The 23,817-nt window shown below is 50.1% G+C and overlaps 1 protein-coding gene across 5 annotated transcripts in view; it reads left to right on the forward strand.

The window, feature by feature from the left end:
• Positions 1–246: 246 nt before the first annotated feature.
• NF2 (NF2, moesin-ezrin-radixin like (MERLIN) tumor suppressor) overlaps positions 247–23,817 on the forward strand; it is a 47,249-nt gene continuing 23,678 nt past the window's right edge. For all 5 annotated transcript variants that reach the window (XM_077187600.1, XM_054645633.2, XM_054645631.2 and 2 more), the window contains exons 1-9: positions 247–416; positions 12,031–12,156; positions 13,141–13,263; positions 15,443–15,526; positions 19,873–19,941; positions 20,083–20,165; positions 20,779–20,854; positions 21,080–21,214; positions 23,671–23,745. In XM_077187600.1, the coding sequence (XP_077043715.1) occupies positions 303–416; positions 12,031–12,156; positions 13,141–13,263; positions 15,443–15,526; positions 19,873–19,941; positions 20,083–20,165; positions 20,779–20,854; positions 21,080–21,214; positions 23,671–23,745 (885 nt within the window). In that variant the 5' untranslated portion in view covers positions 247–302. The remainder of the gene's footprint in view (positions 417–12,030; positions 12,157–13,140; positions 13,264–15,442; positions 15,527–19,872; positions 19,942–20,082; positions 20,166–20,778; positions 20,855–21,079; positions 21,215–23,670; positions 23,746–23,817) is intronic.

Below are 23,817 nucleotides of genomic sequence, written 5' to 3' on the forward strand. Positions count from 1 at the left end.
GTCCCGGTGCCCATCCCGGCGAGCAGAGCGCTCCGCCCGCCGCCAGGGGGCGACACCGCCACGCCCAATCGCTTCCTCACATCGCTGGTAACGGCCCCGCCTCATTCCGCCCCTTCTCTTGAGCGACGTCCTCTTTACCCAATCACAGCCGCTTCTACTCCCGCCTCTCCCTCACACCCCTTTCTATTGGCTGCGTGGAGCGGCGGGGGCGGGCGCACCGCGCCGCGCGGCCAATGGCACGGCGGAGGGGGCGTGGCTGGGCCGCCATGGCGCCGCCGCCGCGCTGACCGCGCTGCGCCGCCATGGCCGGGGCCATCGCGTCCCGCATGAGCTTCAGCTCCCTCAAGCGCAAGCAGCCCAAGACCTTCACGGTGCGCATCGCCACCATGGACGCCGAGATGGAGTTCAGCTGCGAGGTGACGGCCCGCGCGGGCGCGGGGGTCCCGTGAGGGGGACGGGCCCCCCAGACCCCCCCAGAGCCCTGAGGGGCCCGGAGCTCCCTCCCGGTGCCCCCCACCCTCCGCCGGTTCCCGGGGCCTGCCCGGGGCCAGCAGCGGCACTGCCTTGGTTTGGTTATAAATCGGCGTTATCCTGCTGGGATTTTGGTTATAATTGCACATTATTGTGGTTATAATTCGGCTTGGGTTTGTTTTTTGTTTTTGTTTTTGTTGTTTTTTTAATGATAGTAATTCACCTTTGCTTTGGTTATGAATCGGTGTAATTTGGCTTTACTTTGGTCATAACTTGGCTTTGTTTCGGTTGTAATTCAGTGTTACTGTGTTTGTAATCCAGTTACGTCCTGGTTATAGTTTGGCTTTATTTTTGTTATCATTAATCCTTATTATGCGTGTAATTCAGCATTGTTTTGGTCATAAATTGGCTTTTCTCTGGGTATAATTTGGCTTTAGCCTGGGTATAATTTGGCTTTTTTTCTGGTTATTATCCATCCTATACTTTGATTATAATTCAGTTTTATTCTGGCAATAATTCATCTTCACTCCAGGTGTAATTTAGCTGTATTTTGGTTATAATTTGGCTGCATTCCGTTTATAATTCAGTCTTATTCCGGGTGCAATTTGACATTATTGTGCTTATAATTCATCCTATACTTTGGCTATAATTCAGTTTTATCCTGGTTATAATTCAGCTTTATTCTCATTACAATCCAGCTTCCTTTGGGCTTTAATCCCGTGCTGTCCTGCCATCCCAGCCCAAGTCACCACTACACTGTGGCTGTCACAGGGCTTGAGGAATCTCAGTGCCAAGGCTTGAATCCACAGGAATCCAGCTCCCAAGTGCTCCACAAACGCCCAAGAACAGAATTTTGGCATTTTCCTGAGCTCTTAGCTCATCATGAGGCTGAGGGATGCTCCAGGGGGTTGGGTCTGGCTTTTCTGTGATAATTTCCCTTTTTGGGGCCCTTGGAACTTGTAAAACCTTCTCCGAGGGCGTTGCTGCCAAACCCTGGGATCTGCTCTGCTTTTTCAGCTGATCCTGAGGGCTTGGCCACACAAACACTGAAACCCCAGTCAAACTTTGCATTTAATAGTTTCTATTTCATTATCCTGACCCAAACTCTGAGGGACTCCCAGCGCCCATCAGCCAAGGGGAGTTTGTCATCACCCATTTCCTGGCTCTGGAAATCTTCTCTCAGCCCTGAAGAACTTCCTCCTTTTCCTAGGGATTGAGGATTTGCTCTGGGCAGCCGTGTGAGCTTCCCACTTCCAGCAGAGTGGGAATGTCCTGGCTCTGTTTTTCCTGCTTTCCCGAGGCTGCAGCAGTGACTGATGATGGAAAGTAAATAATTGTGAATTTCAGTGCTGTGGCCGGGTGTCATTTCCCGCTGGGCTCAGGGGCTGTGTGCAGCCAGGAGGCAGCACTCCCGTGGGACTGGGCTGTGGAACTGCTCCATCTCCAGCTGACTTCTCTGGGAGGTTCCTGCCAGAGGAACTTGTGCAGCTCAGGAGCTGCTGAGGGCTCCTTGTGTTGGAGCTGGTGCAGGGGGGATGCAGAGGGAGCTCAGGCCTCACCCTTCAGCATGGAATATTGGGTCAGGAGAGGGGATGGATGCATGCCTGGATGCATGGATGCAGGTGGGTGATGGGGCTGTTTCACACCTTGCAGGTTAGGAGTGAGTTTTCATGGAATCATGGAATGGTTTGGGTGGGAAGGGACATTAAAGCCCATCCAGTGCCACCCCTGCCATGGCAGGGACACCTCCCACTGTCCCAGGCTGCTCCCAGCCCCAGTGTCCAGCCTGGCCTTGGGCACTGCCAGGGATCCAGGGGCAGCCCCAGCTGCTCTGGGCACCTGTGCCAGGGCCTGCCCACCCTGCCAGGGAACAATTCCCAATTCCCAATATCCCATCCATCCCTGCCCTCTGGCAGTGGGAGCCATTCCCTGTGTCCTGTCCCTCCATCCCTTGTCCCCAGTCCCTCTCCAGCTCTCCTGGAGCCCCTTCAGGCCCTGGCAGGGGCTCTGAGATGTCCCTGGAGCCTTCTCCTCTCCAGGTGAGCACCCCCAGCTCTCCCAGCCTGGCTCCAGCCCTTGGAGCATCTCTGTGGCTTCCTGGCCTTGCTGCAAGCCCAGGGCAGCCCAGCTGGTTTTACCCAAGCTCCCTGTGAGCAGGGCAGCTCCCTGGCTGGATCTCTGTGCCAGTTTTTGTGTTGCACTTGGGAGGCTCTGGGGAAAGCTCCTCGTTGTGCTGAGTGTGCAGAAGCACCCGTGGGACAGAGGGATCAGACACACCTCCAGTGGCTGGGCTGGGGAGGTGGCCCAGGGAAGGGCTCAGCTTTCCCTACACCCACAGTGAGAGCCAGGAGTGGAGCTTGTGCCCTCCTGAGAGCCAGTGGGGTGGGAGAATCAATTATTTGGGACAGGTTGTGCTCCTCCCTGAAGGAGTCTGGCCCCTATCCCAAGGTTTGCCAGGAGAAGGGTGAGCAGCCCTGTTTACCCACTATCTGTGTGCTTTGAGGTGCCTTTGGGCAGGAAGGAGAGGGAAATCTGCCTCACAAACACTCGAGAGGATCCGTGGAAGGAGGTGCAGTGGGGATCCTGCAGTTTGGGGGCTGTTAAGATGTGGTTTTGTGGCCTGTGAGTGGCACCTCATGCTGACAGAGACAGGGAGCTGCTGCTCTGTTGGGTGTCTGCAGTTGGTCTTCCATGATCCCTGGGGGTTCCTCCAGCTCAGGATATTCCATGATTCCATGACCCAGCCATAGCTGCTGGAGACTCACCTTCTTCCTCAGTGCTAATTTTTCAGTCTGCTCCCTAGAAATCCCCAGCTGTGCATTTTAAGGGATTAAACCTGCTTTGCATCTGTTTATTCTGCAGTTGATGTCTCTAAATTGAGCCTAAATCTAAAATAATTCCTAGAAATGAGATCTTAATCTTTCTAACACGGCAATGCAGATTAATAATCACTGGTGGGTTTTCACTTTAAAGACTTCAGATTTGTTTGGGGAAATCTTTGGATGCACAAAGCGAGTGTCTTCATTTTGTAACTTCCATCTCCGAGGTTTGAGCTGTACCTAATTAATTGATAACATCTGGAGGAAGGGTAGACATTTGCATAGCTCTTGAATCCCTGTGCTAAAGCAACCCCCAACTGCCTCACCTTCCTGAGAGCCTTGGACAGCCACATGGGAGGGTGGGCAGGCCCTGGCACAGGGTGCCCTGAGAGGTTGTGGCTGCCCCTGGAAGTGTCCAGAGGCTTGGAGCAGCCCAGGATAGTGGAAGATATCCCTGTCCAAGGCAGGGAGGTGGAACAAGATGGGATTTCAGTCCCTTCCCACCCAAACTATTCCATGAGTTTTGGGGAAGATGGAACAGGAAAGCCTTATAAATATGATTGCCTGGAAAAAGATTTTGAGAATATAGAAACTATAAGTGAGATTGAAATGAAAGCAAGCTTTGAGATCCCTCAGTTACTGAACAACTGGAAAACAATGGTGTGGCCAGCTGAAGGTGATCCCCTTGTGATGGAACAACACCCTCTGCTTGCAGACAGGCCCAAGGGTCAGAGCAGACCCTACAGTTTGGCAGAAGGGCCCAAAGAGGAGATTTTAGGGTTTAAAATGTAGCACAGGATGGTAATGTAATGATTCTTATAGGCTGTATGTAAATGCTATAGGATTTGTATCTTGTACTAGATTGGTCAGTGAGAATTAGAATATTCAACACAGAAGATTTATTGTATTGTAATGGGAACCTTGCTCTCTTACCCTTTTACTCTCTTACCCTTTTACTCTCTCACCCTCTCATCCTCTCTCCCCCTCTCTTCTCTCAGTCCTGCTCCAGCTGTGCCTGGCAGCTCCCAGCAGGGCCCTGCACTTGACCCTTTGCAATGAACCCCAAGTTCCTGACCTGGCTGCAGAGATCTCTGGTCTCTGTGTGTCCCAACCATCCTGCCCCCCATGCTCCTACACAGGAGTCATTCAGTAATGGAAACCCCGTGGTGTTTTTGAGTCCACATCCAAAGCACTGTTTATCCCACATCTCTGGGATGGTGCAGCTGATGTCAGGTTGGTCTCTCCCTCTGCCATGTGCAGTTTTTCCCCCTCTCACAACCAAGTTCCCTGGCTGCTGGGAGAACCCCTCCATCTTTCTTTTGGTTTCCTGGGTTTCTTTCCCCATTTCTTCCTCTTGCAGTGCTCAGCCCTGTCAGTGTGTCTCCCTCTCAGAGCCATGGCCCATTTTCCAAAGGGTGTGTTTTTCCCTTTCTGTTGTGTTGTGATTTTGGGCTTGAATCCTGCAGGGATGATCACTCCATCAAGGTACAGCTCACTGCCCAGCTGCTTCCCAACCTTTATCTTTTGGTGTCTTAAAAATGAATTGGAAAAGCTTTACAGCCAGCCTGGAGAAACAGCTTAAGTGTTCAAGCAGCAAGAAGAGGCAGGTTTGTGCTGATGTATTTGCTGGTCTAAACATGCATCCAGTTATTGCTTCAGTGTTTAAGCTGTTCCTCTCTGTCCAGAGGATAATCCTGGTTGGAAGGGATCTTTATTTTAGCCAGTGCCCCACTCAGTGCAGGGCCAGTTGGATGAGGTTGGGTGTAAAGCCCTTGTAAGTAGAAGAGTCCTGATTTCGGCCGCGTGTGGCCGAGTGCTGTCCCTTTGTCACCAGACACAGGGACTTGTATGGCTGAGCTGCAAAGCTCATCTTCTGGAACAGGAACAACCAAGGATTTGGTGGTGGAAATCTGGGTGGAAATGAGTTTTTGAGGAAGAGCTGGTGCAGTAAATCCAAGCTGAGTTTTGAGCTGTGTCCAGTCACTGCACCAAAATAAAAAGGCAGGAGGAGGAAATCAGGGAGCAGAATGCCCTTGGCTTCCTTCTGCATTGCAGGATACTTGGAAGGGGGTTTATAAAGATCCATACATTCCCAGTTTCAGGCAGCACGGTGCTGGCAGGGACAGTGACCTCTTGATGCTGCAAAGCTTCTGTGAGTGGACACAAACTTAACAAGAAAAGACCATTCTGTGTGCAGGAACAGCTGTTTTAAAAAGCTGAGAGAAATAATCCCCCTTAGCTGCAACAAGATCCCAAATAAATTGTTGGGATACCAGCTGTCAAGTCAGTGTTTTGTTCCTCCATGTGCCCGTGTGTCCTGATCTTGTGCCAGCACTCAGGAGGATGTGCTGCTCTCTTTGAATCTTCTGAGATGCAGCAGGTAAGGGCTGTTTCCTCACTCATGTCTTGGAGGGGTTTATGCCCCAAAACCTCAGAATTTCTGATTCACACCAGTGACATTTGGGAGTTGGTGTTTTGGAGGTGTCTTGCTTGGTGCAGTTCATTTCCTTAGGTTGTGCTTGTGACTTGTGGACATGGATCCTCTTTGGCTTTGGTGCCTCACCCTGCACCTGAAAAGTTCTCTGGATCCCCTGCTCCCATCCAGCCTCTTTCAAGCCAGTAGGAAACTCCTGTTGCTTCTCTCCAAAGACTGTTCAAAACTGCTGTCAATCCCCAGACTCTGTTAATTAATCCAGAGGGGAAGGAGGGAGGGCATTTGGGACAGTAAATCTTTCTCTTTTGGTGTGTAGACTCCAGTTTTGATGCTCTTTTAATACCTACTTTTTTTTTTTTTTTTCCTTTGTACAGGCAGTGTCTTTCAAGTAGGTGGTTTTTGAAATTAAAGGTGCTTGAACAGGGAAGCAGCCCTGGGAATAATCTTCTTGAAGCTGGGAGGCAACACTGGTAGGGAATGACACAGCCCTGGAGATGGGAAGAGAGGAATTGACCCTGGCATCACCCTGGGGTGAGCCACTGGCTGCCCCTCCCAGCCCGGCTGAGCTGTGCTGGTGTCTGTGTTCAGAGCTCAGCAGTGCTGAGGGTGTTGAGGGCTCATCAGAGCAGCTCAGGCCAGGCTGGAACACCCAGTGTCCACCAGCAATCAGCTCCTGCATGGAGGGGAGGCCTGGGGCTGTCCCCTCTGGCCAGGGAGCAGTGCTGTGCTGCACTGTGGAAGTGCAGCTCTGGACAATGTTACAGCTCTGTGCATCCTCAGCAGAGATCCCTGCAGGATCCAGACCCTCCTTTTGTCCTCTTGGAGCTTCTTGCTCTGCACTGAGCTGCTCCTTGATCCTGTAACTCTTCATCTGTGTGTGAGCCCAGCTGACAGGGCGAGGTGAGGCTTTGGGACATGAAATCATGGAATGGTTTGGGCTGGGAGGGACCTTAAAGCTCATCCAGTTCCATCTTCTGCCATGGGCAGGGACACCTTCCACCATCCCAGGCTGCTCCAAGCCCCGTCCAGCCTGGCCTTGGACACTGCCAGGGATCCAGGGGCAGCCACAGCTTCAATCTGTGCTTACAGGGAACAATTCCTAATTCCCAATATCCCATCCATCCCTGCCCTCTGGCAGTGGGAGCCATTCCCTGGGTCCTGCCCCTCCATCCCTTGTCCCCAGTCCCTCTCCAGCTCTCCTGGAGCCCCTTTAGGTCCTGCAAGGGGCTCTGAGGTCTCCTTGGAGCCTTTTCCTCTCCAGGTGAGCACCCCCAGCTCTCACAGAGAGAGAGGCTCCAGCATCTCTGTGCCCTCCTCTGGGCTCTCTCCAGCAGCTCCAAGTTCTTCCCATGCTGGGACCCCGGATCTGGGGGCAGCTCTGCAGGTGAGGTCTCAGCTGAGCGGGGCAGAGGGCACATTGTCACCAGCTGTGGTCCCCTGGCTCTGTCTGTCACAGGCTCCTGTCCCCAGCGTTGCTGCTGTGTCTGTGTCTCGGGCAGACACCACGGAACGTGCCTGGCTGCACCATCTGCATCCTCACGCCTGGGCGCGTTCTTGGCCTCCTCGGTGGTTAACAGAAATAGGTTTTAATTAAAAGCTCATTATCGACTTGTCGTGTAGCATTAGTAAATAAAAATAACTTTTAAGGCCCAGCCCTGTGACTCAGTAAGTGGCAATTGAAAATATTTGACATCACTTTATTTAAAACAAAATTGACGAATATTACGGTTTTTTGATTCCCTGTTTGCTCCAAATGGGCTTTAAATCTAAATAAATGGTTGTCTGTGGCACTGTGGTTATCATTCAGGTCCAGAAGGAGAAATAAGTGTGGTCTGCAGTCTCAAAATCATCTCCATTTCAGTTGTAAACTGTTGTGGCTGGGTGGTTTGGGCATCTCCTGTGGGATGGGGGTTTGGAATAGCTGCAGCCTGCATCCATTTCCTCATTCCCAGGTTAGGGTTAGTGAAGGGATGCTGTGCTCAGGCCCAGCTCTCTCCCTTCTGCCCTCTCCATCCCTGTTTCAGTGAAGAGGTGTTGTGTTCTCTTGTTAAAATTTGATTCTAAACAGGAATAACTTCACTCTGAGCACTTTTTCCTGGGGCTTGGTCCCCTTTTCCCAGCAGTCCTTTGGCTGTTCTGTCACAGCAGGGACTCTTGCCTCTGTTTACATCCCTAGCATAGAGCTAACGCCTAATAAAATTATCTGCAAAGCAAAAAGCCATTTTCTGTGTTATTTACGGGTAAATTGGTGCAGTAAAATACTCTGTAAATGTGAGTCATTTCTGCAAGGTCGTGCCTTAACCTCATCCCATGGGTGGGGTGTGCAGAGACTGCTGCTCTGGCTTTCCTTGGGAAGCAGTTGAGCCTTGGTGTCCTCTGTTCACTTTTTTGTGCCCTTATTGCCCTCCCTGGTCCCAGGAAGAGCTGAAGCTCCCGGGGTTTGTGTTTGTGATGATGAGGAGGTGAGATCTTGATCTGTGCCCCCTGAGCAGAGCCAGGTTCTGTCCCCTGGAGTTTGGGCACCTCCCTGTTGTCCCAGGAGAGCCTCTTGTGTGAGGAACCTAAATATCAAATTAAACTCATCCCTCTTGCCTCCCATTTACCACATTTGGCATTGTTGGAAGAAAAGCATCAGCCTGACAATGTTTTGGGAATCTCTTTTCTGTGTACACCCCTCGCTCAACTCTCTCTCTGCAGGATGGTTGCACCCCCTTGTCCCTTGCTGCCCCATTCTTTAGAACTGTGGCATATCCTGACCTGGAAGGGACCCACAGGGATCATCCTGCCCAGACCCCCAACAATCCCACCCTGTCCATCCCTGGCAGTGCTGTCCAAAGGCTCCTGGAGCTCTGGCAGCCTCGGGGCTGTGCCCATTCCCTGGGCAGCCTGGGCAGTGCCAGCACCCTCTGGGGGCAGAACCTTGCCCTGATCTCCACCTAAACCTCCCAGCACAGCTCCATTCCCTGGCTTGCCCCCCCTCCTTGTCACCCCTGATGAGAGGACCAGACAACCCTTCTGCTCAATTTTGGAGCTGCTTTATCGAGTGGGGAGCTGAGGAGCAGTTGTGAAACTTGACAGAGAGGTTATGCTCCGAAATAAATCGCGCAGTTGCCTGCGAGTTGGAAATGACTCCCGGTGCAGGTTAATAAATAATGCAAACCCTGTTAATAGATGCCAAATGCGCTGTCTCCACCAGAGAAAAAGATGATGCCAATAATCTGGGCTGGAAATACTCGGTTCTAGCCACTGGCTGGAGAGTTTGCAGTGTTTAGTGCTGTTCATTTAAAAGGCTTTGCTGATAGATTGTAACCGCTCTGTACTTAGTAAAGAACACAAACAGCTCGGTGGAGTAAGGGCCTGTTTATAACGCGCCTCATTCCCGTGTCCCTTCTGCAGCTCCTGAATCCCTGCAGCCCCCCGTGCTGTGATCCTGCTAATGGGAAAGGAGCTGCAAATGTCAGAGGTGATGCCTGCAGCACAGGGAGGATGCTGGAGTGCCGCATCCCTCTCTGTCCTGACGGTCACATTGAGGTTATCATGATGTAGCTTTTTGCTGGGAGATGGAGCTTTGTTACAGCATCGTGCCAGCCACCCCAGCATACGGCTGAGAAGGTTTTTTTCTGCTCTGAGCTCCTTAGTTTTGTTCTCAGTAGCTCAGAATGGCTTGTAAAATCATCCTTGTGCTTCAGGTGTCACTTGAGTGCCGTGCAGGGAATGGCGTGACGGACACGGTGTGGATGGGAATGGCCAGCCTGTCCTGGCCGTCCCCCAGGCTCTCTGGACAGCAGCTCTGTCCATCCCCTCATGCCCTGAAGGGGCGTTTTATCTAGTAGTTTACAACCACAGAATGTGGCAGTTAATGACACAAAGCCTGTAAAGCATGGGTGAGGAGGGCTGAGGTCCTGGATGTCTGTAAAGCAGTTGGAGTTCAGCTGTCAAAAGATGCCACTTGAATGCAGATGGTTATTTTAAGTACCGAGGTGTGGAGGGAAATCATGTCTGTTGGAATAAAGGTGGCTGCTGATCATTGATATATTTAATGAAGGTAATTCAGCACAGTTGGGGAGGATATGTGCTCTGTTATGGCTGGAGTCTTGAGCATTGTGCAAGAATGTTAAATGTCTATTCCTGCCACCACAGAAACGCTGGTGACAAAGCGCTGGTGTAAAATGCAGCAGCAGAAGCCTCACTTAAAATACAGTCCCTTAAAGAGGGGCTCGTAAAAAAAAGGAGAGAGGGTTTTTAATGCAGGCAGATAGTGATAGGGGAAGGGGGAATGGGTTTAAACTAAAAGGGGAGAGATTTAGGTTAGGTTAGGAAGAAATCCAGCTGTGAGATCCTGGCACAGGGTGCCCAGAGCAGCTGTGGCTGCTCCTGGATCTCTGAAGTGTCCAGGGCCAGGCTGGACAGGGCTTGGAACACCCTGGGATAGTGGAAGGTGTCCCTGCCCATGGCAGGAGTGGCACTGGGTGGTCTTTAAGGTCCCTTCCCACCCAAACCATTCCAAGGGGGTTCAGAACCCTTTGGGTGGTTGATGGGCTCAAATCCCATCCCATCACCAAGTTAAAACTGCACAAAGCTTCTGCTTTAATCCAAAACAAACTGGTGGTTTGTGTTTTGAGAGGAAACCTTTGGGTCCTGTCAGCTCTCGAGCACGGTTTGGGTACCTGAGGTGGTTCAGTGAGGAGTCACAGGCAGTGGAATTCCAGGTTGAACTCACTGATCCCATGGGATGTGGAGCCACGTCCTGCAGCCATCAGCAGCCTGTCCTGGGAAGGTTTGGTGCAGGCACTGCTGTGCTGAGACTGAGATATGGTCTTAGAGAAGGAAAAACAGCCCATAATGCTTTATACAAAGCAGTTTAGTGAAGAAATAGCCTTTTGCTGGCAGCCTGCTTTTATGTGCCTGCAAAAATGGTACCAAATAGCTCTTTTAATGGGCCTCACTCTGTTTTGTCTGAGCCCTCGAATTAACTTCCCACTTAAAATCATAGTCAGGAAAAGATCTTCTGCAGTCTGAGCCATCCTGTGCCGAGCTGGAGCCCATCCCGGGGGCTGGGGGATAGTGAAATGTGTGAAATTAGGGGGGGTTATAATTCCAGCACTGCCAAACTTGCTGCTCCTGGCGTTTTGACCCCGAGGTGTTGACAGCGCCCGATGCGAATCGCGGCGAGCGCTCCGGGGGCGGTGTTTGTCGGGAGGGTGGCGGCGGCTTTGTCCTATTCCGGGACTGTCAGCGCTGTGCCTGTGCTCCCCGGGAAGGGGGAGAGCAGTGACGGAGTCATCGCTTGAGCTGGGCCCGGCTGTGCCCACAAGGCGGCAGTGGGTGACAGCGGGAGCGGCCCCGCGTTAATATTGATGTGTCCAGGTGGCGCCAGGATTGAGTTGTAGTGACAAGAGAGTGCGCGAGATCTATTTGCCCAAGGGCTTCGGAGTAATGGCCATATGTTTCGGTCCAGCAATTGTTTTCAGCGTGCAGATGGAAGACCAAAGTGGCTTTGGCATATTAGATTCACGTGGTTTATGTCCCTCTTCACCTCCCTGCCTCCCAACACCTCCCGATTTTATGAGCAAACTTCAGTAGCATCATGGATGCAGCTGCAGGATTGCTCCAAGGACATGGTCCTTGAGCAACCAATTTTCTCTGCTCCTTGGCTGCTTCTGTCACCAACATTTTCAGCAGAAAATGCAGTTTAACTCTATCAAAATGTGCTCCCAGAGAACTGCTGACTTCAGTGGTAATGATGGGGATTTTGGAGCTCTTTTTTCCCTTCTATCTGTGCAGGGTCGCTGGCTCTGGATGCTCCATGAAGGGATTGTGTCACTGCTGATTTTGTGGCTCCTCTCTCTGAACCTCTGCTGCTCATGGTGGTGCTTGTGCAGCGCTTCCTGGGCCTGTAGGGAGACACATTAAAGCCACCAAGGGGCAGTTCAAAGGGATTCTTATTCCCTGGTGGCAGCAGGCAGGAGCCTAAACATGTCAGGAGTGTAAACCTGAGCTCAACGAGAGCCTAAATGAACTCTTAGTTTCCCAGGGCAAGAAACAGGGGCTTTATGGTGTCATTTTTTGGAAATGGGGGGAAATCACATTTCAGTTTCCTACTGAGGGAGGAGCTGGTGATCTGCAGATGAGATCAGATGGAAAGAGATAACGTTGTGCCTTCTTAAGGTATTTTCATGTCTGTACCAGATGCATTCACAGGGGTTTAAAGTTGACCTTGAGAGGTGAAAACAGTGCATTTGGGTGAACAGAGAGAAGTTCTGAAATCCACCTTCATAACTCTGCTTCCTGTTTGCTCTCTGGCAGGTGAAGTGGAAAGGGAAGGACCTGTTTGATCTGGTGTGCAGGACCCTGGGACTGCGGGAAACCTGGTTCTTTGGGCTGCAGTACACCATCAAGGACACGGTGGCTTGGCTCAAAATGGACAAGAAGGTTGGAACCAAAGTTCACAAAATCCCAGAATGGTTTGGGTTGGAAGGGACCCTGAAGCTCATCTCATTCCAAACCCTCTCCATGGACAGGGATATTTCCCTTGTCCTTTTGTCTTTGAATGCCTGAGGTTGTGTGGTGGGCGAACTGAGACAGATGCACTTAAATCCCATGTCTGTGCTATCTGGGGGTATCAGACTGGGAAAAGCTGGCAGATGTGCCCCATCCCAGCATCTGTGCACACTGAATCCCCTGGAGACATTTTGGGACCCAGTCATGCTGGGGTGCTGCACTTCGGGGTGACTGCAAAGCAAATGAAACCTAAAACTCTCTCTTTTGTGCCCCTGAACACAAAACCATCAGCAGAAAAGTGGAGTTTCCTCTTGTTCTGTTGTTGAGAAATACAGAGAGCTTGGGAAGAGGAAAACCAGAGTGAAAAGGAGATGGGGATGAGGGAGGAAATGCTCCCCAAATCTGTGAGGGGAGGGTTTTGGAGGTGTCAGGTGTGGCTTGTTCACATGCAAAGGATGTGACACTACAGCCAGATGGCCAGGGACACTGAGGTGTGTCACCTCTCAGGCTGAGGTTTTAATGAGGTTTTAAACCAGCATTCAGCTGGGCAGTAGCAGAGCAAGGTGGTAAGAAACACCAGTGAGATAAACTCAGTGCATAAACAAGGAGAAGGTCGGGTGGTGGCGCAGCAGGATCCAACATCTCTCTGCAAGTATCAGGAGAGGCAACGAGCACGTGGCAGATCAGGATCAACCTTCACTGTCTCATTTCTCATGCTGTTTGTTTCTGCCTTTTTTTGTTCCCTTGCATCATTAGGAGTGTCAGAAATGTTTGTTTTCTTTTTTTAACTACGGTGTTTGAACTATTTAGGTCTGTTCTAGATGTCTAAAAGTGTCTGACAGAATATGTGCTCATCTGAACAGAAGGAAGATGGGTCTTGCCTTGAAGAAACCAAATGGCTTTTGTATCCCACAGGTCCTGGATCATGATGTTCCCACAGAAGAGCCCAAAACTTTTCACTTCCTGGCCAAATTTTATCCTGAGAATGCAGAGGAGGAATTGGTCCAGGAAATCACCCAGCACCTGTTTTTCCTGCAGGTAGGAGTCAATACCCTGCTATCCAACCTGAGGGAGAGGGAGCTGGGATGAGCAGAAGGTCCCAGGGTCAGAGAGTTGGTCAGCAGAGTGTGCTCCACATCCTTATGTTCACACCTCTCCAAAGGGACTTGTCTTTAGCAACAGAATCTTCCTAAAATAGGTGAAGGATGGTTTTTGTGGAGGAAGCAGCTTGCCCAGACTGGCAGACCTCTGAACTGGCAGTTGAGAATGATGAGGTGATCCATTATATCCATGGGGGGTGGCTCAGGGACATGGATCTGTCAGCCAAGGGCTTGTGTCCCTCTGCAGGCTGTGGGATGAGCTGTGCTGGGGTGGCAGCTGCCTTTGGATGTGAGCAGTGTTGTGTGGAGCAGGGGAGTTGGATCCTGGAGAGCAGAGTGCAGCCAGCCTGCTCCCAGGCTGCACAGCAAAGTTCCCCTCCTCACCAAACAGCCTTCAGGTACCTGGAGCAAAGAACATCCCAGCAGCTCAGCTCTCTGATGGAAAAACAGCAGAGAAGGGGAAACCTCACAGTCTCACCTGCCCCAGGAACTCCTGCCCTGCAGTAAAGCATTTAGAAACTCTGGTGAACACATCTCGCTTGGGTCTTTTTATTTAAATTATTCTACAAAACTTTGTGTCCTGAGAAATCAGTTCAGCTGATGATGTGGCAATGCTGCATGGCTGGTAACAAGGAGCTGCTATCACAGAGCTCTCTTTCAGAGACATGATCAATTTTCTGCCACAAAATCCATTTTCTGAAACATTCTTCCTCAGAAGAGTTGTGTCAAGCACGGTTACAGGGAACAGAGCCCTCCTAGTCAGACTCCTGGGTATTCACTGGGATGTTTCAGCTGCTCTCTGGCTGTTAATTTGAAGATAAATTACGAATTTTTTTTTTAAAGTCACTCATTCTTAGGTTTTTTACACCAAAGTCAGGACAACCTGGATTTGGGAATACCTCTGTAGCCTACAGGGTGTCCTGCCCTTTCCAAGTGAGCTCAGCAGCCTCTTGATATTTCTCAATCTTCCAAAGTCCATCTTTTTTCTCCAGAGCCAAAAGTGTTCTAAATGCAAAGTATTCCTGTTAATTTCCAAGCTCAGTCTCGTGCACTGGTGTCTCTGTAGGGTTATTTCTGAATGCCTCATTTGCCAGGAGCTTTATCCACGGTGAGGAAAAATGCTGTTGGCATCTTTGAGAAGGAAAATCAGAGAGGAAAAGCCATTCAAGCTGCATTTTCTAAATGCAGACCATGACTTTGCTGCTGGGATTTGTGTGCTGAGAGGAACCTGGGCTCCTGAATGCGTTTGGGAAACAGGAGCACATCTAAGCTTGTAAACTCTCCTGTTTTTTATCTTGATGCAGCAGAATATCTGCTGTGATTATGTTGTACCCAACTTTGAGGACTCAAAGCACGTTATAAATTCAAATTGATGTTCCTGCATCTCCAACAATCCATTTAAGCCTCCCAGGAAATCGTAGGCTTTTTAAATTTTTTTTCCCCTCCTATCTTTAATCAGGAAAATTAAGTGTGCCAACCCAAAAACTATCAAACATGACAGGTTTAATTTTTGAATGCACAGGAGGGAGGGAAGTGAAGCTGTGGCCTCGGGGAGCTGCACGTTGGCTCTCCTGGGAGCGTGCAGGGCTTTGCCTGCTGCTGAAAGCTCTGCCACAGAGGTGACCTGCAGCTCTCTGTGCTGGGATCCAAGGAATTGGCCTCCAGCACAGGTGAGCACTGACTCACAATGAGGCCTGAATGTCCCAGAGCAAAGCTTGCAGTGCTCAGAGACTGCTCTTTTATTTAGCAGTGTGGCTGGATGTCCTATCAATCCGTAGCTCGTGCCTCAGAGGTTTTATCGCTGTGTTTACATGCAAGGTTCTCCCCCCCACACCCCCCTTGCCTTTAGCAACAGGATAAAGCTGCTGTCATTTTCCACATATAAATTTAGCTCTTCTCACCAACCTGTCTGAGGAAGGTGGTCTGTGAAAGCCTGAGCCCCTTCCGAGCCGCCAGAGATTTCCTGGGTCTGGACTGTGATTAGTGTTAGGAAAATTGTTAACTCTGTGTGGTTGACAGCTCAAGTTAAAACAAACTGCAGCCATCTGCTGTGACAGTCATGCTCTGCTGTGCTCCACTAAACGTGTGCTATCTGTCCTTTGCTGCTCTGTGTGCAGGTGAAGAAGCAGATTTTGGATGAGAAAATCTTCTGTCCTCCTGAAGCCTCTGTCCTGCTGGCCTCTTATGCTGTCCAAGCCAAGGTAGGCAGCAAGGGATGCTCCAAGGGCCTGCTGGGCTGGTGTTGATCCAGGTGCTTTGTGGTGGAGCCACTTCCTGGGGAAAGGGAAGGCAGGGAAAGCTGTGAAAGCTTGGGAGGTGAGGGGGCTACACCAGCGCGGCTGCCTTCTCCACATGGCTGGTTCCTGCCTACTTCCAGATATTGGATGGGTTTTTGATTTCTCTTTCCAGGACTCTTTAGCAAATGCTCAGCTCATGAGCTGCAGAGCCTGCTTGAGTGTGGCTTACTGCTGGAGCAGGTGAATTCCCTGAGCCTGAGTTGTTTTGGATCTCCTCCCTGCTTTTGCCAGTGTAGCCAGAGGCACACCAGCCATGGGACTCCCAGCTCCACTGCTCCCCCAGAATACTTATCTTGATAATGACTTTCTTTCAGTGCTAGAACTGTCACATCCATTTTATTGTACTGTGAAAGGGCTTTTCCTGGCTTCTCCCTTTATCTTGGGTTTGATCTTGGGTGTTTGGCCTCACCAGACAGAGGGAAAAGTCAGTGTTCATTGAGTTTCCCTTGTTTCTCTGCTGCATTCTGCTCTGGGCCCAAGGTGGGTGTGTTTTGCTGAGGATTTACTGCAGAGGACACTTTTTTCCAGTTTGGAGTGTGCAGCCTTGGACAGCTTGCCCAGGGCAGAGACTCCTGGGGTGGAGGGAGCAGCCCAGGGTTCAGTGGCAGGGAAATTTTGCACTCAGGGACATAATTTCCCCCCTTGTATGCACAACATGTGCTGCTGCTCAGGTAACAGCTCCTGGAGCTCAGCTCTAGTTTGGGTGTGCAAAGATCCTGTTTTGGGAGGGAGAGGAGCAACTGCAGTCTGAGCACAGCCCAGGCACATTGGTATCTGCATCTGCTGCTGGTTCTGACTCTAGGTGGGGTTTTGGGAGGGTTTGGCTCACAGGACCACAGGCAGGTGGCTGTGCCGTGGTTCTGGCAAGTCCAGAGGAGCATGGCCATGGAGAGGTTTAGGAGGAGCAGCTCTGTGGGACCATCTTTGCTGGCAGTGCAGGGGAAGGGGTTTGGCCCTGTTGCCAGCAGAGAGGGCCTGATCCAGGTTGTTTTTTCCCTTTGGCCATGTAATTTTCTCATAAGCCTTCAGCTCACACTCTGAGTAGAGCCCTGGGTGCCATGTTCTTTGATGGGGTTAGAATTTACAAGAAATTGGTGTTTTCTCCTCATAATCAGAGTATTGATGAAACCATGTTTTGTTCAAGAGACTCATCAGCTGGGCAAAGAAAAGTTGCTTTTAGAAATGTTTCTGTTTGTGTGAAACATTCATCACTCTTATTAGAGTACATGAGTAAACACTTCCTTGGCTTTCCTTCCATTGACCTGAGCTGAGGATACGTAGGGAATGACTTTTCTGGCTGCCAGAATGAATAAATGTTGGGTAAATATTGAGCTCTGTTACCTCATGGCCGGGACAGCTCCTTGGGTACAGGCTGTGACTTGGTGCAGGTCGGTTGTGCCCTCCCCTTTGTCCCCCTGGCACCTTGAATGTCCTGGGCCATTGGGAGGAGCTCACATGGAGCCACAGCAGTTCTGACCATGCTGAGATCAGGAGAAGGTGGAGCAGGGATGACTTTTCTGCTTTTCACTAAAGGGCTTTTTCAGACACCCCTTTCCTTGCTGCCCCTCCAGCCTGGGATTCCCCTTCTGCTTTCACTCCCAGCAAAGGTGAAAGCTGAAGTTCCATAGGGAATTGGGAAGAAGGATGTTGCAGGTCATCTCCTTCCAGTTGAATAGGATAATGATGTCCTTCCTGGGCAAGAAAGCAGGCAGAGAGTGCAGTAATTTCACTAATAACGTGCTGATTTGCATGATTAGGGGCATAATAGCTTGACACAGCAGCATGTGTGCATCCAGCAGCCACTTATTGACAGCCAGGTGCTGCTGGTCCATCCACCCCAACCTGAGACAGCAAAGGAAACAGGGGGGTCATAAAAATAACAGCTTATTTATTTCTCTCTCGTTGTGTTCATTTGGGGAATTACTATGTGCTTTCCTCTCCAGCCCTGTTCAAACCACCCACGTGGCTTTCAGAGGTTGGAGGTGGTTCAGGTTTTAAATAGCTGGGAAAGACGTGGGATCAACTGAAAAAAAATGGGAACATCCAGGAGGTTCTTCTATTTTTTACCCCTTAAATGCAGGTCGCTGCTGTGCTGCAACTCTCTCAGCACTTCAGATCTTGTGGCACAGCAAACAGCTCTTTGATTATTATTGTTTTTCCCCCAAACAAGCAATACTTGGTGTTAATTTGTAGCTGAGCATGCCTGTGTTTATCCAACAGTCTAAGCCGGGCGTATGGATGTGGTAAAGGCAATTCCATGCCCAATCATGAATATTAATCATACAGTTCAATTAACAAGAGCTGAAATTCCATGACAGTTTGAAAGTAATGGTTTAATTGAAAAGGCCTTTAGAAAGTACATTTGCAAAATCATTTGAGCCAACAAATTCTGCAATACTTAAGCCATTTGTTGATTTTTGACTTGTGAATAATTAATGTTCTCATCCAGACTCCCCTCTCAGTACAAATATTCCTCTGGGACACGGCAGTATTTTTTAGCACATGAAAAGTCACATAATCCATACTTAGTCTTAGACTTCTGCAGAAGATCACAACAGAAAATAATCATGTTAATCCTATTTACTATTATTTTCATCACCTAAAAATGATTTACTTGCTGCCTGTCCAAAGTTGTTGGAGTTGCTTCCTTCACCAGTGCCACGTTTTTAGTGCTGCTTCCTTTGGAGGGAGGCTCAGGGACCGTGTACCTGCAGAGTGCTGCATCCTGAGGAGCTCCAAGACCTTGGAAGGCAGAGAGTTGCCCCCACTCTTGGATGAAATCCGGGCTGGTTTTGTTCTATTAATTGAAGTCTGAGTCAGTGTTGGTTGTTGTTACATGCTCCCTTTGCATCTGCATTGGCTCCAAATCAATATTTGTGTCTTTAATCCCCACGTGTTGTCTCCCAAGCACAGAGGTGGGATGTGTGTAGACTTTTGATGCTGAGCTCTGGTTTTGGTGCACGGTGTGAAGGTCCTGGCACAAAAAGGAGGCTGAGAGGAAAAGCCTCCTGACTTGTTGTATGACCACCAGCTACCTCTTGGTCTTCTGTTTAAAAATGGTCACCATTTTGCACTTCCTGAGTGAAGGTTGCTCAGAAGAGCAGGGAGGGAAGGGCTGCCCCACTTGCAAAATGAGTGGCTTAAACAAACGGCGCTGTGCTCGTGCAGTCGGGCACTGTCACCTCTATCACTGCAGAAGTCCTGGTTGCCAGGTGAAGGAAGTGTGGAAGTCACAGCACTCCGTGTACGTGCCTCACATGCTTTGTTCCTCTCCCCCTGAATTTGCTGGGCTGTTGGAGGAGCCGTTTTGCAGCGTTTTCCTGCCCTCTGAGGCCGTGCAGGAGGTAAATTCATTTTCACATGCACCACAGGGACACGCGGCTCTTCAATCTGTTAATAAGCAGTTTTCTTTCTCAGTCACTTTATATGCTGCTCAAAGAGATGTAAATCTAAACAAATACCAGTAATTAGTGGATGTGCTTAACAAATCTGAATTGGATTCCATGACCCAGTTGAGCAACAGACCCTCTGACAGAAGAGCCACCACCTGCCTGAGAGGAATCTGTCAAACTCCTCTAATTTTTTTGATATTTATTCATTAGGGTGCTGAGCAGCGACAGAGGAACTGCCATCTGCCTAACCTGGATCACTGCTATCTGTCAGTTTTTGGGGACAGGTCTTTCTCCATGTCTTATTTCCTTGTTCCATTACCTGTGGAACTGCAAGGACCTCTCAGCTATAGTCTTGCCCTGCACTGGGGGAAATGTTAATTAGGGCATGATAATGAGAATAGAATAGAGAACCATCATCTAGTCCAGCTGGACTGATGGAGGACATCAACTGGTGATGGTCATTAGCTGAAGTTGTGGCAATTGGTGGAGTCACCATCCCTGGAAGTGTTCAAGAACTGAGCAGATGTGGCTCTTGGGGACCTTAGGGGTGTTCAGTCACAGGCTGCACTTGATCCTGGAGACCTTTTCCAACCTTAATGATTCTGTGATGGTGGGAAGTTTTGTTCTTCTCCCAGCTCTGCTGCATGAATAGAAGGAAGTTCTTTGCCTCTATTAGCAATGAAATGATGAAGAAACCCAGGTTATTCCCCTTAGAGAGCAGCAGGCTCTGTGCCAGTGGGGTGAAGGGGTCAGCAGGCCGTGTTTGCCGTCTCTCAGGGCTGGCTGTGAGGGGGTGAAGAGTTTGACTTGCCCTTCTTGTTAACGTGGGGTGGGTGTGGTGTCTGTGCTTCTCCCCAGTACGGTGACTACGATCCCAACGTGCACAAGAGAGGCTTCCTGGCACAGGAGGAGTTGCTTCCCAAGCGGGTAAGGAGCTCTGCAGCACTGGGGAGTGTCCAGGCTGTCCTGAGGCTGAATGTGCTGCTGGCACCTGTCTTGGTGTTTCTGGCTTTCTTGCTGAGCCAGCAGCAGCACTGTGACCTGGTGTCTGTCTCCCACCTATGCCAGGTAATAAACCTGTACCAGATGACTCCAGAGATGTGGGAGGAAAGGATAACAGCCTGGTACGCAGAGCACCGGGGCAGAGCGAGGTGAGCTTGTGCTGCTGGGCTGGGACAGGGCCAGTCCCCTCCCCTGGAGAGTCACCAGGCTTTGGGAAGCTTGGGCAGGTGCTGGATGAGCTCTGCCAGCAGGTTAATCCCAGCACATCTCTGCAGCAGCCTTGGGAAGAGCTCAAAGCTTTTGTTGATGGCTCTGCTTGTGCCTTGCTGTCCCCTGGTCATTGTCGGGGACTTCAAGAGAATGTAGGAATGATGCAAAGGACTCACCTGCATCAGGGATCTGGGAAAAGAAATAGGAATTCAAACCCTATGGCTGCCTCAGGTGGCAAAATGCTCCTTTTGGGGGATAAATGTAAAGCCATGGATCTGAAACAGTGGCATCCCAGCCAGGGATTTCCTGTTTATGCTGAAGGGATTGGGAGGTTAACAAAGCCAGGCTTGGAGCGCTGCATCTCAGCAGCCACTCAGATGCTGGCAACTGCAGAGTGAGATTTGCTCTTGGACTCTATTGATCCTGCCAGCAAAGACAGGATTGACCTGTGTGATAGAGACAGTCCAAGCTTTAAAGCCTGGTGAGTGCTTAGGATCAGCAGGAGCAGCCATGTCCCTCTCTGATCCTCCCAACACTGTTCCTGCCTGACAGAGATGAAGCTGAAATGGAGTATCTGAAGATAGCCCAGGACCTGGAAATGTACGGCGTGAACTACTTCGCCATCAGGGTGAGTTGGGTGGGCTGGGGGTCCTGTTTTCCTGCCAGGGTAATCTCCATGTCCTGGAAAGCCAGGAGAGCTGGGAGGTGACATTTGGGGACCCCACCTGTGCTGAGGGGAGGCAGCAGCTCCTGGTACCCAGTGCTGGGTCAGTGCTCGGGGCTGGCTGAGGGGGGAACAGTGGTTCACGTCTGACCCTCCCAGTGATTTCTGCTCTTTCCTTTCCTCCTGCAGAATAAAAAGGGCACAGAGCTGCTCCTTGGAGTTGATGCCTTGGGTCTTCACATTTATGACCCAGACAACAGGTTGACCCCTAAAATCTCCTTCCCGTGGAACGAGATCCGGAATATCTCCTACAGTGATAAAGAGGTATGGATGTGTCCCACCTCCTCCCTGAGAGCAGTAAGAACACAACTGGGATTTAAAATTATTTCTTTTGGCTTCTCTGTCTGCTGTGCTTGCTCTCACCAGCTTAACTAAGGGCAGCTCAACTCCTCCAGTTGAAACCTTAATCCAAGCCTTCCTGAAATTGTGCAGGAGTGGGCGTGCAAGGGGTCACTGGGGAGCTGGTTCTCTTCTTTGGTTTCAAACCTTCTATGTAATAATCTCTTCAAAAACCCAAAATTGCTGTTGATGTTCTTAGCCCAAATACCAGAGTTCAGAAGTTAAAATCTCTTCTTTACTGCATATATTACAGTATTTATTACTGTGGATGTATTCTGTATTATGGAATACAGGGAGATGTATTCCTGGGGAGAAGAGCTCTTGCCATCTCATTACATCATCTTGGGTTTCAGGCTGCGGGGCTTGGCACAGCAGCTGGAATCTTTTTAGGAAGTTGAGCAATTTAAGCCTGCTGTTAGATAGTTATTTATTAAATCCAGAGTCTAAATATGAGTCTTTGGGATTGTTGGCCCCCAAACCTAATTGAGAACAGAAGTGCAATTGGCTGAGGAGGGGGGACTAAGCATCTCCATTTTAAGTCTGAGAGAGCTGCTCAAAGAAACCGGCTGCCTTCATGGTAAGGAAGAGAATTAACTTCTTAATTAAAAATGGTTTTCTAATCTAAACATGATATTGATCAGGGGAGCAGCTAAAGGTTTCTCATCAGCTGCGTTTATTGCATGTCTTGTGAAGTTTCATAAGCAGTAAATCCGTGCTGGAATTGTCTCCACTTGCTTTACTCCTTAAAGAGCTTCAGGACTCTGCAGAAAGCCCAGCACTGAGTGACATCCAAAGCTTCCCTGCCTGTCACAGTGCAGTGGGAGCTCCCCAGAATGCAGGGACTGACCCCTGCATAAGCAGCCTTGCCACAGGGCTGTGTCAGAGCTCTCTCCAAGGGCAGGATGAATCCCTTCCATCAGCTCAATCATCTCTGTCCTCAGGTGCCCACCAGCAGGCCTGACCTGATGCAAACAGGGCCAATAGCTGGGAACAGCAGCTCTGCTGACACCACACTGGGGGTTATCCCTCCTAACAAAGATTGACTGTTCACACAGAGCTGAAACTCCTCTCCCAGCACATTCCTGCTGCTGCTCTCAGTGACTGCTGGGGGCCCTGCTGCAGCTCAAATCCAGAGACGTTCATGCACGTCTGCTTTTGTGAAAGTCTTAAAAGATTGGCTCTTAAACTGCCAGAGCAAGGCAGTGCCAGGACAGGGCCCTTTGCAGGCAGGGCCGTGTATTGACAGATCTCCCACTCTAATGGACACACTCTGTCTGCTCCAGCTCCTCAGCCCGTTATTTCTGTAGTGTGTGGGGGAGTGATGGAATATGTGCATGTCTCCTAAAAAATGCCATCTTGCAGAGCACTCCATCTCTTCAAGTACCCTTTTGATAGTGCAGAGGCTTCTCTCCATCCAAGGGCTGCATTACCAAAGCCCTTGAGGGATTTGTGCCACCACTGGGCTCTCTGTGGGAGAGCTGTGGAGAGGGTGAAGCCAGGCCATGGGTAGAGAGGGTTGGTACATGGACTGTAAATACAACTTAGAGCCAGGGATTGAATTGTGGGAAAATCTTAGGACATCCTGTTTGAATTTTGGGGAAATCAGAATTCTGGAGAAGAAAATGCATGGAAAATTCTTCTGGGGAGCTCTTGTGAGTGGAAGTGTCAGTGGGAAGGGCAGCAGCTCCTTGCTGTGTTCCTGATGCAGCTCTCCTGCCCTTTTAACTCCCTGACAGGAGAGTGCAGCCAGCTGGGAGTCGGACTCTTCTCCCAGGTAACAAGTGACAGGATCAGATGAGACAGCCTCGAGTTGTGCCAGGGAAGGTTTAAGATGGATATTAGGGAAAATTCCTTCATTAAAGGGCTGTCAAACCCTGGCCCAGACTGCCGAGGAAAGTGTTCAGAACACCTGTGGACAGGGTTTGAGGGTGAACATGGTGCTGTTGGGTTGACACTTGAATTTTAGGATCTTGGAGGGCTTTTCCAACCTTAATGATTCTGTGGTGCTGAGCTGGTTCTTCCTGCCTTTGGAAGCATGCTGAGTTCCTGCTGTGGTTTCTGTGTTCCCTGCAGCTCCCAGCAGAGCAGCACCTTGCCTGGGGAGGTGCTGAGCTGAACCCCCACCCCTGCAGGGTTCTCTCAGAGGACACCAGCTCCTGTGGCCCCCATGTTTTCCTGGCAGGAGGAATAGTTGTCTCCTTGGCTGCTTTTGATGCGAGTCCTCTTGCTTGGCTCAGAGCCACGGGGACGGCTCTGAGCCGTGTGTCTGACCCTGCTGACCTGCTCTGAGCCAGAGCTTTCAGGAAGAATTTTATAGCTGCCTTTTTATTAAATGCACCACTCTCTGATAACTCTCTCCCTCTTTATTTTTTCCTTTTCAGTTTACGATTAAGCCATTGGACAAAAAGATTGATGTTTTTAAATTCAATTCATCAAAGCTGCGTGTGAATAAGCTGGTGAGTGCACAGACAGACTTTTTTTACTGCCTGCAGCAGTGGGTTCTGCAGAGAGTGGGACACAATGAGCTT

Source organism: Agelaius phoeniceus, chromosome 18 (assembly GCF_051311805.1).
Source record: "Agelaius phoeniceus isolate bAgePho1 chromosome 18, bAgePho1.hap1, whole genome shotgun sequence".
In the NCBI taxonomy this organism is placed as follows: domain Eukaryota; kingdom Metazoa; phylum Chordata; class Aves; order Passeriformes; family Icteridae; genus Agelaius; species Agelaius phoeniceus.